Source organism: Mandrillus leucophaeus, unplaced genomic scaffold, assembly GCF_000951045.1.
Source record: "Mandrillus leucophaeus isolate KB7577 unplaced genomic scaffold, Mleu.le_1.0 Scaffold1197, whole genome shotgun sequence".
NCBI classification, from domain to species: Eukaryota; Metazoa; Chordata; class Mammalia; order Primates; family Cercopithecidae; genus Mandrillus; species Mandrillus leucophaeus.
In genome coordinates this window covers 399,797-413,885 of record NW_012100287.1, presented here as the reverse complement: position 1 = coordinate 413,885, position 14,089 = coordinate 399,797, and the positions used below count along the sequence as shown (strand labels likewise).

The following is a 14,089-nucleotide window of genomic DNA, read 5'->3' as shown; positions in this document are numbered from 1 at the left end:
GGCTACAAACCTGCACTGCATGCGACTAAGCTGAATACCGTTGGCAGCTGTAACACCATGGTAAGTATTTGTGTATTTAAATATAGAAAAGCTACAGTAAAACTACTGTATAAAACATTTTAAAGATGGTATACCAGTTTAGGGCACTTATCAGGAATGGAGCTTGCAGGCCTGGAAGTTGCTGTGGGTGAGTTAGCGAGTGAGTGGTGACTGAACCTGAAGGCCTAAGACATTATGTGCACCACTGTAGACCTTATAACACTGCTCATTTAGCTTAAAACACAAACACACTATAGCTGTACACAAATTCTTTCTTTATATCCTTATTCTATCTCAAATATTTTTCTATCTTTAATTTTTAACTTTTTAAACTTTTTTGTTGAACACTAAGACATCAATACACACATTAGCCAGGCCTACACAGGGTCAGGATCATCAGTATCACTGTCTTCCACCTCCACATCTCGTCTCAATGGAAGGTCTTCAGGGGCAATAACAGAAATAGAGCTGTCATCTCCTGTGATAACAGTGCCTTCTTTTGGAATACCTCCTGAAGTACCTGCCTGAGGCTGTTTTACAGTTAACTTTCTTTTTTTATTTATAAGTAGGAATATACTCTAAAATAATTATAAAAAGTATACTTTTAAAATATACTATAGTTATAGTAAACACATAAACCAGTAACATAGTCATTTATTACCATTAACAAGTATTCTGATTGTATACATGATTGTATGTGCTATGTTTTTATATGACTAGCAGCCCAGCCCAATAGGTTTGTTTGTACCAGCATCACCACAGACATGGGAGTAATGCATTGCACTACACTATTAAGACAGCTATGATGTCACTAGGCAACAGGAATTTTTCAGCTGTGTTATAATCTTAAGGGACATTATGGTATATGTGGTATATTGTTGACTGAAACACCATTAAGCAACTTGTGACCATAGACAGAAAAATTTAATGTAGTATTAACATAAATAAGTAGGGTGCTAATAACTATAAAAAGTACACATTGCATATTAAAGCTAATAAATGAATGCCTTGAGTTATACTATCAGTTAGAATACTATCTTATTAGGCAAAAGTAACCAAATACTTAATATGCATAAGACTTAATGAGGAATCAAGTCATATGATCACCTCAATAGATACAAGAAAAAGCATTTGATAAACTTTAGAACCCAGTTATTATAAAAATGCTTAGCAATCTAGGACTAAAGGGGAACTCCTTTAGCTTTTTAAAAGAAGTTTATCAAAAATGTATGGCAAGTGTAATATTTAATAGTGAAATTTTAGAAACATTCCCATTAAAATCAGGAACAATACAATCGTGACTACTATGTGTATTGGTTTTGTTCAAGAGGCAATAGCCACTGCACTCAGACAAGAAAAAGAATAAATATGGCAAAGAAAGACCAAAACTGTCATCATTTGTAGACAATATGGTCTTCATTTGAGAAAATAGTATTAGAAACTACTAAACTAAAAAGAGCTTATCAAGGTTCTTGGCACTTATAAAAATCAATAGACTTCTTTTACACACAGTAAATCATAACTGCATTTAAAATGCCTCTGACAATAGTAACAAAATTTTTAAATAATTGGGAAAAGTTAATAAAAATGTACCAGATCTTCATGGACATTACAGGTTGAATATCTCTTATCTGAAATGTTTGGAACTAGAAGCATTTCTAAGTTTGGACTTTTTAAGAAATTAGAATATTTGCATTATACTTACCACCTGAGCATCCCACATCTGAAAATCCAAAATGATCCACTAAGCATTTCTTTGAACGTCAAGTCAGCACTCAAAAAGCTTTGCATTTTGGTGCATTTTGGATTTAGGATGCTCAACCTATATTATAAAGCTTTATTTAAAGAATAGTAGATCTCAATAAAAGGAGTGATATATCATGTTCACCATAGTAAAACTTTTTGGTAAGCTTTTAAACATTTCCCAAGAGATCTCGTCCAGACTCTAGGAAAACTGTTTTGGTCTCATGATGATTCATCCAAAATAATGGATAACAGTTTTTAGAAGCTCACAGGCTCCATAACCAATTAGTTGTCTCACAGTATTTGAAAGTTTGAATTGAATTATAATTATATAACTGTAACTTTGTTCACTCATTTTTAAAAAGTTCTTTATCCTACAGTCTCTATTGGCCAGATCCTTTTGCCACACACTAAAGAATTCTTAAGGTCAGATATGAAATACAAATATATACTTCCATATATAAACTTTTCAACTTCAAGGACATAAATTTTCCATTAACTTTTAGGAATGGATAACTAATTATTTAAAAAGTAAATAAAAAAATCAAATTCAGGATTGCTCCCACTGTTTTTGTGCTACCTAGACCTCTTCCCCATCTTCACCCTCATCTGAATTGTACCATTACTTGGTCACTAACACATCAGTTTGAAGGCAAGCATCAGACAAAACAAAATTCAAAAGATCAGTTCTGCCAATTGTTAGCCGTTCTGGAAGAATGCAGCAATTACTAACAAAACTGAGCAAGAGAAGTTGGAGAAATATATGGGAATTTGTTTTATGTAAAACTTCTTTGCTCTTTACAATATGGATCAAACATATTTAGATATATTTAATCATCTACTGTGCCAGATACTGCTGGCTGCCTACGGAACAGCCACTCTCCCTTCTTTATTATTAAGAAAAGCCTGCTTGTTCTTTAGGTATTCTGTGATCAGGTGACTCAAGAGACGAAATACCAATCTTGTCTAGTCTATGCTAATGACGATAATTCCATTCATGTTGCCAGTAGTTGATTTAGGAAGAGACTTGTAACAGACAATGAATTGTGAAAGGAAATCTGCAAAGGGCCCTTCTAGAGGAGCTTTCTTCCCTCTTAAAAAACAGCCCTGAGAAAGGGCATTCCTTCTCTCTGCCTCTGGCTACCTGGAGTTGCAGCAGCCATCTTGAAATCAAGGGAAGACAATTTAAGAGCCAACATATTGAGGATGGCAGAGCGGGAGGACGGAATAACTTCATTAAGCCAATAAACGAATCCAGAAATGGCTGTATCTCCAGACTACTTAAAAGAGAAAATAATTATTTCCTTTTAGCATTTAAGACATTTTGAGTTTGGTTTTCCTGTTATTTGTGATTTAAAACATTCAAACATTCTGTGTCAGGCCCAGTACAGGGTAAATGACTGTTTGTTGCTGAAGCAACTTATAATCATCCTCAGGTAAAATCTAAAGGTAAATGGTTTATGCTTTTTAAAGGAAGGTGTTGCGTTTAAGTGTTTTTGGTAATAAGAGTGGCCCAGGTTACATGATATTTGAAGGTTTGGCTAGAAAACTATTTTCTTTTTGTTCAAAGGATGATATATCCTTTTAAATACTCTATGTTTTTGGTGTTTGTAGCCCCATCACTTCTATCTTTCTCCAGCCCTACAAAGTGTTTAATAATATCCTTTAGATAAACTCTGGTGGAGTCAACCTTGAGGTTGCTTTAGGAAATCAATATGGTTTACATATAAGTTTTTTTCTTTCAAAGAAAACAGGATTTTGAATGGCCTTTCCTTGGTATTGTCCTAAATCCTCAATAAGGCCTGACAAGCAGTACAATGGAACTCACAAACATTTTTCCAATGAAGAAAAACGTGATTCCAAAGTTAAGCTTTGAATTTCGGTGAAGTATATATAAACTAAGTAGTATGTGCAAATACAGTCTGAAAACACTTCAAAGCACAGCTTATAAAAATGAACATCAAGGTGTATCAATCCATGAGTTCAAGGATTGCCAAAATTAATGATGATTTTTTTCCTCCTGATTTACGAGAGTTACCTTGGGACCTATGTTTCTGTCTCAAGCAAATGCAGAACTGATTAATAATGTAAGCAGCCCTAGGGCCCTTCACCATGGCAGTAAAGCTCCTGTCTAAAATAAGAACTGTTTCTTTTATACTTTAATGGATTAGATCTGTTTAACTTACTTTATATAGTGCTCAATCCAGATCCATTGGCATATGGATGCTTAATGAATATTTGATGATGGTGACTATGACTGCATAGAATATATCTTAGTGTCCACAGGAAAATGAAAGTACCCTAAGCTGCTTTACTTTAGTGATAAAATTGTATAATAACAGAAAAGTCATGCCTTCTCATATCAGGGCATTATTTTAAGAAAATCCCAAATAAAAAGGGAAGATACAAGAATTAAAATTTATGATCTAACAATGCTAAAAAATTATGTAACATCTATATATGCTATTTTATTTAATCTTAACCATAATTATATAAACTAAGTATTAGGATCCTATTTTCCTGAATCTAAGATGCCATTGATTGTATGGTGAGCCAATATTTTATGTATTAATAAGAAAAAATTTAACAATGAAATTATGATACAGCATTTGTAAGATCCAACTGATTTTAGAGATGGCAAATGTAAAAAAGAAAAAAAAAAGTTGATTTGAAAATTTGCCTAAGTCACATAGCTACCCAGCCAGAAACGACACTTTCCACTCTCTGAGTTCTGAGCAGTAGCACGTGAGCACAACTGATGTAGTTACTTTGAGGCCAAAGTGGTAAAGAAGCATGAGTACTTTCTTCATCTTATCTACCATTTATCTAAGTTGATGCTCACGATGACCCAGGAGTCTACCTATGGAATATGGCAGAGCTTCTGTCAGGCTTGGGTTTCTTGACAACTGCAAAGGACAGAGGCCCAACCCCAAACTATGTGCCAAACAGGGATGCTACATTTGACTTTCATGTGAACAATAAACACTCTGTATTTGCGTTAATCCCCTGTCATCTGGGGGCTTGTTTGTTACAACTAGAATTACTCCCATAGAGTGGCAGAATTATAACTTGAAGGTGAGGTTCCAAAGTCTGGGCTCGTTCTATTCCACCATGCAAATATAAAATGCCAAACTTAACCCCCTCTGAAACAAACAGATTAATTAAACAGTACTGATTACTTCATTTTTTAAAAGGTTTTATCACTTGATAAAAAAGACTGGGCAAAAATCAATAGATTTAAAGTTGGCATATTTCAAGGAGACAGTCCAGACAGGGACAATTAAATTTGTGTGTGTGTGTGTCAGTGATAGCATGTATGTGAAGAACAGGGGAGGAAAAAAAGGATGAGGAATGATTTCTCAAGTGAGTGAAAGTAATATACATATGCACTCCTTTTCAGTCTGTTTTAGTTTAAAGCAGTTTGGGTACAAGTAAAAAAGTTCCAGGGAGTTGTTTATCACCCTGCCCTACTGTTTAACATCCTGAGATAAAGAGGCCCTTTACCTTAAAAAGCTTGGTGCAAAGGAAAGAAGAGAGCAGCTTGACTGGCAATGCAATGAATGAAAGGGAGGGGAGGGAGGTAACAGAAAAAAATGCGAGGTCAAGAGCAGAGTTTCCACATTCAAGACAGTTTGAACCAGACCAGAGTCCATGACCTTGTATACTCATCTAACCTAAGGGTCATCTCTATCATCCATAAAATGGTGTGATTATAGAACCCACTTCATACTGTATGAAAGGAGAACATGTATGCAAAATGCATGTACAATACCTGAGTGAGCACACATTGAAAGCTAGTTGTTATTACACTAGTCATTATTAATCATTAGCTTCCTATCCCACCTAGTTGAACAGCCAGGCATGCTTAAGGTAAATCTCTTCTGTACAATAGAAAGTCCAATTCCTTGAAAGAAAGTCTGCTTTCAGCTGTGAAACCAAATGAGGTTAAGAGCCTGAGAAAGCCTGATTCAAATTTAAAAAACGTTTCGTTAATATGCTTTGAGAGAACATGAGCAGAGAAAATATGAAACTATGTTTTGTGTATGATATTTCAACACCAGTTTCACTTTATTATACAAAATAGCAGTTTTTTCATTTTACAATATAAGAAATAAAAAGAAAGGAAAATAGCATTAAAACTTACCCTTTGTTTTTCATTTGTACCCTTTTTACTGGTCTCTTTTCTACTTTCATCCTCATACACTAGAACAAAGTCAATTCTTCGCTGACCATCATTAAAAAAGAGGGAGTCAGATTTTCCATTAAATTCTTCCTGTGTAAAACAGAAAAACAAATTGTAATATATACTTTTTTGAAAAAGTGCTGATTTGTAAGTGTTAATTTTCAAGCTTTAATAGGTTTATTGTGAAAGAGAAATACATCCACTACTAGTCAGCTTACCAAGCAGTCATGGCCACTATGACTATGACATGGCAAACACGGTGTATTCTTGGTGAACGAAGTCTTTGAATTGAACAGTACAATATTATTCTATAAACTCATGAGAACATATCAATATTACGTATGTAACACAATCATCCCAGAATTATTTCCACATTAAGCAGCAAAGGCATATCAAGGTCAAAAACGAACATAGTAAACAAAACTGCCTATCCAAGGGAGTGAAGTTTATTTAACGAGACGAAAAATCTAAGACAAAAAAACTGTTGATGAAAATCTCATCCTTCTTAGGTCTTATTTTCTAAACTTTTACCATTTTTCATGATTTCTTTTTGGACCTACCTCACCGCTTTATAGAAGATATCATGGGATAACTTCAAACAAATGCCAAAAGATTCTTCCATATAAACAAAAGCTGCACTAGTCATTGGTGTTTGTCCCCTAATCTACAAATGATGTCCCTGATTCCTAGCAAACAAATTTTTAAAAACCAAAAGAACCAGCAACAACAAAACACAGATGCCTTTAGTTTAGAGCTTAAAATCCTTATGGTTTAAAAAGAAATGATGGCAGAACAGAAACCAAATACAAAAATACCTATTAGCATATGGAGTTGGATAGAATTGTTCTAATTTACTCCAAGGAATGATTTGAATTTGTGTTCTCACACAGCTTGTCAGAATGCTCATGTTAATTTTGTTAAGAATCGACTGCTTTTTAACTAAGTGATACTGAAAAGTTTTCTATGATTCATTAAAAACTAATAAGGAGATTTCATTTTGCAATCATTTGGTGTATAACTTGTACATTATGTTCATTAAATGTGATTAATTCTCCTCTGCATTCAGTATCAATTAGCACAGAAGCTACGCAATTTTACCACACACCACTTTCTCCTTTTCTTCACACTTTTGAGAACATTTATTTTTTGATACTTATATGAAATGTGATATTTATCATTCCTTTCCCCTTTTCCACTGTTGTACACATGAAGGTTTATCACCAGTATTTTAAGTTCCTAACTAGCAGGTATTTCACCAGCAGAATGAATGCTGCTGATGTAACCCATCTCAATGCACCTTCATCCAGTGCATATAACCTGGAATTCTAAGCACAGTGTGACTCTGCCGTGAGACCTTTCCCATCCAGGGCAACAAAGGGCTAGGAAAACAAAGACACATCGATGTCTTAGGCTGATACCACTATCCAATTCTTATAATTTGCAATTTCAGTTATTTCAAACCAATAAACTTCAAGAGTATTTAAAACTATATGAAAATGCTGAGCCCTGTCTTTTTCATTTCAGCCACAGAGTCCTTTAGGTCCATTCAATTTCTCTTACTTTTTTTTTTTTTTTTTTTTTTTGAGACGGAGTCTTGCTCTGTCGCCCAGGCTGGAGGGCAGAGGCCGGATCTCAGCTCACTGCAAGCTCCGCCCCCTGGGTTTGCGCCATTCTCCTGCCTCAGCCTCCCGAGTAGCTGGGACTACATTAGCTGGGGCTACAGGCGCCCGCCACCTCGCCCGGCTAGTTTTTTGTATTTTTTAGTAGAGACGCGGTTTCACCGTGTTAGCCAGGATGGTCTCGATCTCCTGACCTCGTGATCTGCCCGTCTCGGCCTCCCAAAGTGCTGGTATTACAGGCTTGAGCCACCGCGCCCGGCCCAATTTCTCTTACTTTCAATGAGGACTATACTATGGGTGACAACCAGGGCTATTGCTAGAGGAACGTTGTGCATGGAGAAAAAATATCTATCTATAATTCTCAGAAGAACAAAGGGGAAGTGGGGTCCAGTGGAATATAGTCAGGAAAACCTGGTCATCATTGCAACATCTGAAAAGTATACAAAAAGCAACTTGTTCTCTGTAGCCCACATTCTGTTGCCTCTGGTGGAGTCCAGCATGAGCTCACTGAAGTTCTGAAGAATTAGGCCTGGAATGAGAACCACATCTGTACATGGCTCCAGGCACCCTTCCCTTGCACAGTGGAACAGGCTGGCAGTTAGCACGCAGATAATCTGGTTTGCATATGCAAACCTCCCATGTGTGATGCAAGACCATGGCCTTTTATTTGGAGGAAAACCCCATTAACTTGGCAACATTTGCCTGTGTGAAATAAATATGTCAAACTCCAATATGGTACTATTAGAATGCAATACCAGAGAAAAGAGTGCCAGTCTCTACTGCTGTGAAATCCAGGTTTCCTATCTCTTGGCAGAAGACATTCTACTACACAACGGAGAAAAGGGAGAAACTAATCACTAGCATGGAAAGAATATGTAACAAATAAGGGAACTGGCCTAAATAAAAACAGATAGTTAAAATGCTGAAGTTAAATTATTTGTCCAAGATCTGAATAAAGATAAAGATAAAAATAAAGATAGTTAAAAATGCTGAAGTTAAATTATTTGTCTAAGATCTGAATAAAAGCAGTCAGATTAGGATCTTTGCTCAAATTCTTGTTTATGTGTAAGGGTGTTTGAAACTTGCCTTGGACAGCAAGTGAGATTGTCTTACTGTATCGGAATTTCCAAATAGCCTATGATATGGTTGTCATTTACTATGAGATTGGAGAGTATTCCAGGTTCATTTGGGTTAATAGTCTCTCAAACTTTATGCCCTGCAGGATGCAAGAAAGGTTTACTGTCTAACAATAAAGTTGAAGGGTTACGCTACGAAAAATAAATATCAAAACATTCACATAATTTGAAGTGTAACTGATGTGCAAATATGGAAAAAACACGTGGCTCTCTACAATTTTTAAGAGAAGAAAAAGTAGTTAATTCCAAGAAGAACACAAAGGGAAAAAACTATAATAATAGACAACTACTAAAGTAAAAATATGGGATCTTCTATTTTTCAGTAAATTGTGAATCCAGGTACATGGTAAGTGCTAGGGAAACAAAATATTAGAAGCAGAAGCCTTTATGTAAATTTAGATTTCACAAAATATGAAACATAAAAAATTTTATTTACATGCCATGCAGTTATGAATGATACATATTCCTAAGTGTTTTTCCTGACTGTAGCAGAGTTCAGGCATCAGAGTCAAGGCATGAGTAATAAGTAGAACGTTCTTCCCCCCACCAACAAAATGGTGCAAAAATATTGCAGAGATAGAAGACACTAGGTCAAATTTTCTTCATTTTGATCAAAACGCAAACTGCAAAGTTCAAGAAAAACACAGTAATAATTGAGCCAAAGAAGTGCCAAGAACTGCAGGTATGGAAGGCTGACTTCCGAAGGTGGAAAGACAAGTACTGCGGAAGCCGGGGTGGGAAGGAAAGGAAGTAACATATTAGTAACTCTGGACACACAGGGGAGCCACACAGGAAGTCAGCTCAGTAAATGGTGTGTACTGTAGGGAGTAAGTGAGCTTGTTTTTGACCAGACCAGGCATTCAGGAATGTGTTGACAGCAAAGCAGCACAGTGGAAAAGGAGCCTATTCAAGGAGGAAAATACATCCTGAAGCTTGGACTCCAAGTCTGTTTTAGAGTCAAATGTGTCAGGATGTTCCAAGAACATCCTTTGGTTGTGACTCTCTGACGATCAAGGTGTACTCAGGAATGGCCCAGAATGATTTTTGTACAAATCACACGGTCTGCTTCCTGCCCTGTTAACCACACTATTAGCTTCTGAAGGTTAGTCGCCAGGTCTTGCTTGTTCACCTTGAGTTCTCTGCTGAGAACTCAGGGGCTCAGGTTTATTTTTTTCTTAGAATAAATTTTTTTTTCTGATAAAATATATCCTCAACACAAAAAAATTCTGAAGATACAAAAAAATACAGAAAAAAATAAAAGTCATATGTAATCCCATCTCCTAGACATGAGCTAAGTTTCTTAAAATTTTGGATTACATCCTTTCACTCTTAGATGGACATACATGCATGCAAGAGCACACAAATACACTAACCAAAATGATACCATATTATACATACTGTTTTATAAACATCTATTATAGACATTTGCTAGCTTTATAGAAAGCTCTACAACATGTGTAATAGCTGCAATATAATTTAGTAAAACAGTTCCTCCACTGATGAGCACAGAAGTAGTTTCCAATTTTCTGCCTTTATAAACACTGCTGCAATGAGCATATTTGTACATATGTATCTGTGCACATGTTCAATTACTAAATTCCAGAAGCAGATTTTAAGTGGCACAGTCTTTTTAAAAGCTTTTGATACATAGGTTGCTAAACTGTCATCCAAAATATTTATAAAATCAACACATCCACCAGAGGGTATAGTGCTTTGCTCCACCCTCATTTGACTTCAGAGTTTTCTACTTTTCCCATTATGATAGTCAAAATATGTATTTTTTTTCTTGTACACCTTTTAACTAGAGAGCTCTAACTTTGTTATGGATACTGCCCAAATGAAATGCTCTTTTTTTTTTTGTGGAGTGCTTATTACTATCTTTCACTTAATCGAACAATCTTATTAAATACTTTTCAGTAGATTGTCTTGGGTCTTCTTACTGATGAAATCCTAAAAACCACACAGGTAACTGAACAGGTGGGGGTAAAGGGCAATACAGACTAGGCCTATATGATTCCACGTGGCTCAGTCTGGGACTCCTGTCTGCTAAGAGAAGACCGGTAAGTGGGGGAGGGCACCAAATATCTCTTCAAATGTAAGCACTCAACATGAGTTATGGAGAGACTGGTTATGAGGGGTTCCTATGTATCCCTGGATGGTGCTTGCACCAAGCAATCCAAACACAGAAACGGTGTGATTTATAGCCACTCTGAACCCTGGTATCCATTTGAACAGGTGGCTGAATAAGCCAGCTTCAGAAGGGGCAGCAGCTGCTAGGAGTGGATGGTGTCCCAGCACAATCTGGGGTTGTGGTCATGAAAAAGAAAATAGGGAATGATGTATATAGTGACCTTAAAAGAGTTCATTTTTACTAAATTAGTCCTGAAAGGAAGAGGGAGAAATATTTCAGGGCACCGTCAGGCAGCCCTGGGTTTAGCAAGGTGAACATGTTTTCTATAATGTGGACACTCAACTGGAATGTGGCATGCTAATTTTAGAAGGGCACCAACCCGCCGACTGACTTTCCATTATAATTTACATGCCGCCTGAATAACTACCAAGTTATCAATTGTGTATTTTGACCCATACATTTCTTTAGATTCAAAACATACTACTTATTTGGTATACAAATAATTTCTGTTGCAAGTTAAAACTGATGTAGAAATTCCTAAAAAATAGTCTTGTGTTTTATATAAGTAAACGGCTATAACTAGTTCTGAAACAGCTGAACTTGTTATTTTCAGTCATTTCTCATCAAGGATAGACGTAGTTCACTTATAAACACCATTAGATTGTGCCATGAAATGCTTTGTATGCAAGGGAATGTTCACATATCAATGGCTTCCTGATTTTACCTCTGTTTCCGTTTGCCTGTGTTAAACTCTAGAGTTCTTTCATTAGAATAGAACATTTTAGACCCTGGTGAGGATGAAGGCGCAATGCCTTGAGCATAATGAGTATTAAATATTTCCCTGTAGTTCATGCCAAGGAAGCAGTACTTTTATCAAATGGAGTTCTCATAGGATTTTCAGTATTGTTAAAATTTCTGAAAAAGGGTAGAGGAAATATGAAAACAACTTTGAAATGACATTTAAAATAAAACTTCCTTAAACATGATTAATTAACAAGGGTAGAAGATGCTGAGTTAGCAGCCTTCTTATGGGGTAGAGTACTCTTACTGAATCTTTTTCTTAAACCCAGAGTTATAATTGTAATTTTCATTAGCATGACTATATATATATATATATATATATGTATATATATTTCACTTTCCTGTTTTCCCAGACTTTTGACCATTTTAAAAATCTCAATTTAGCCTTCCTTAAAGGTGATCTGCAGAAAAGGAGAACAATAAATAGTCAATAAACAAAAACAAAAAAATGTGAAAATGCCTATAGTGGTTGTTTTTACACTCCCCTTTTCTAGAAGAAACCATCATCCATTTGCACTGTTCTCATCTGGAAGTGGTAATGCTGGTAAAAGAAAGATTTTTCTTAGGAGAGGTCTCTTAAGAGAGATCAAACTTTAAGATATTCCCAATAAAGCATTTCAACAGATAGATATAATAAGACAGGTGGTAAAAGAGGACATTTGTGAGAGTGAATGATTATCCTCCTAGAGGTTAACCTCTTAAGGTTCCAATATCCTCAAGGCATCTTGCTTTAATATCCACTGTGGATTTAATATCCAGCCATGCTTACTTCAAGCTTTTTTGACCCTGTGAACATTTTCAGTTTGTACCATCTCCTAAGGAGGAATGATCTGTAGGTTTTCCACGTAGACAAGAGAGTTGTCCTGAATTACATTTCCGAACTTTTAAAGAAATATCTCCAATCTTATATTCTGGAATCAGTTGGAACCAAAATAATATTGCTACAACCAGATTCTTTATGATTTAATGAACTTTTACAATGTTCTGTCCACAAACTTGAAGATCCTTAGTTTTACGGAACAACAAATGTAGCTTGACTTTGTAACTGTATGTTCCCTTCCACCCATCCTCTGAGTCTTCTTAATTAACTATACTTCAACTATCTTTAGCTTATCTATGTTTTGTTCTTAGACCACAAAACTGGTCACAACTCACAAATACTGGTGGTTCCCAGTCACAAAATCGATAGTTGTGAATTGCCCCCCTTATCTAAGTCACCTGTCTCACAGGTGACTTGTGTCAAGTTAGTAGACAGCTGTGTCAGGTTAGCAGTCCCTCAAATTTTCAGTTATAGCTACCTAGACTGAAGCTGAGATGAAGAAGATAAATAAGGTGTAACTGGGGGCACAACCAAAGTAGGAAGTCTTGGGTTCTTTACTAGGTTCTCAGATAATTCTTCTGCAGCTTCCCTTAATGTTACAATCTGTCACTCACATAGTGACATGTGTTTGAAAGTCATCTAAGGGTTTCTCCTGGTACAATTTCTTTGGTGAACTCATCTTTTACAGTAGGTTTCCATTTCCAGTCTTGGAACTGCCCTGGGCTATTTTTAGCTTTTCAGCTACACAAGAGTGCTGTCATCATCTGTAACTCCTTAGTCAACCGGTTATGTCACATGTACCCCTGGGCCATGATCTCAGATGACTGCTCTGGAAATCAATGTTTGCAACTTCATTCAAAGCTAGAGGAAGAAAAACAAATCAGAGTACCTAGTGCCCAGCAAAGCAAAGGATTGTAACAATTCCTACCAGTTGATTCATGTTTTATGTAGCTATTACTTTTCTTCCTTTAACTCAAGAAGCAGTTTACAAGAATGGCTGATCTTTGTGGTGTGGAAACAGGTATGCACAGATGTTTCCAAAACACAATTTAAAAAAAAAATGTCTCATTTAAAACAGTGGTGCAGGCTGGGCACGGTGGCTCACGCTTGTAATCCCAGCACTTTAGGAGGCCGAGGCGGGTGGATCACCTGAGGTCAGGAGTTCGAGACCAGCCTCAACATGGAGAAACTCCATCTCTACTATAAGTACAAAATTAGCCGGGCGTGCTGGCGCATGCCTGTAATCACAGATACTTGGGAGGCTGATGCAGGAGAATTGCTTGAACCTGGGAAGCAGAGGTTGTGGTGAGCTGAGATCACACCGTTGCACTCCAGCCTGGGCAACGAGAGCGAAACTCCGTCTCAAAAAAAACAAAAACACAGTGGGGCAAAAATGTTTTCAGCTGACTATAGATAGTAAATAAATAAAACCTTACAAAACTCTCTTAAAAGAGGATATTGAATATAAGCTATTATTATTTAGCAGGTAAATGAAGAGAGTCCAAAATGAGAATAAAGAACACAGACTTTGGTATCTGGCACAGCTACTAGCTTCAAATCTTAACTGTGCCACGTACAACTAGCCACGTGCCTTTGTGTGTATATTGTATCTCTTTA

At 36.3% G+C, this 14,089-nt stretch overlaps 1 protein-coding gene across 4 annotated transcripts in view; it reads right to left on the bottom strand.

Moving 5' to 3' along the window:
- Nucleotides 1-14,089, bottom strand: part of ANO6 (anoctamin 6) — a 247,446-nt gene that overhangs the window by 102,216 nt on the left and 131,141 nt on the right. For all 4 annotated transcript variants that reach the window (XM_011967396.1, XM_011967385.1, XM_011967376.1 and 1 more), the window contains one exon: nucleotides 5,927-6,055. In XM_011967396.1, the coding sequence (XP_011822786.1) occupies nucleotides 5,927-6,055 (129 nt within the window). The remainder of the gene's footprint in view (nucleotides 1-5,926; nucleotides 6,056-14,089) is intronic.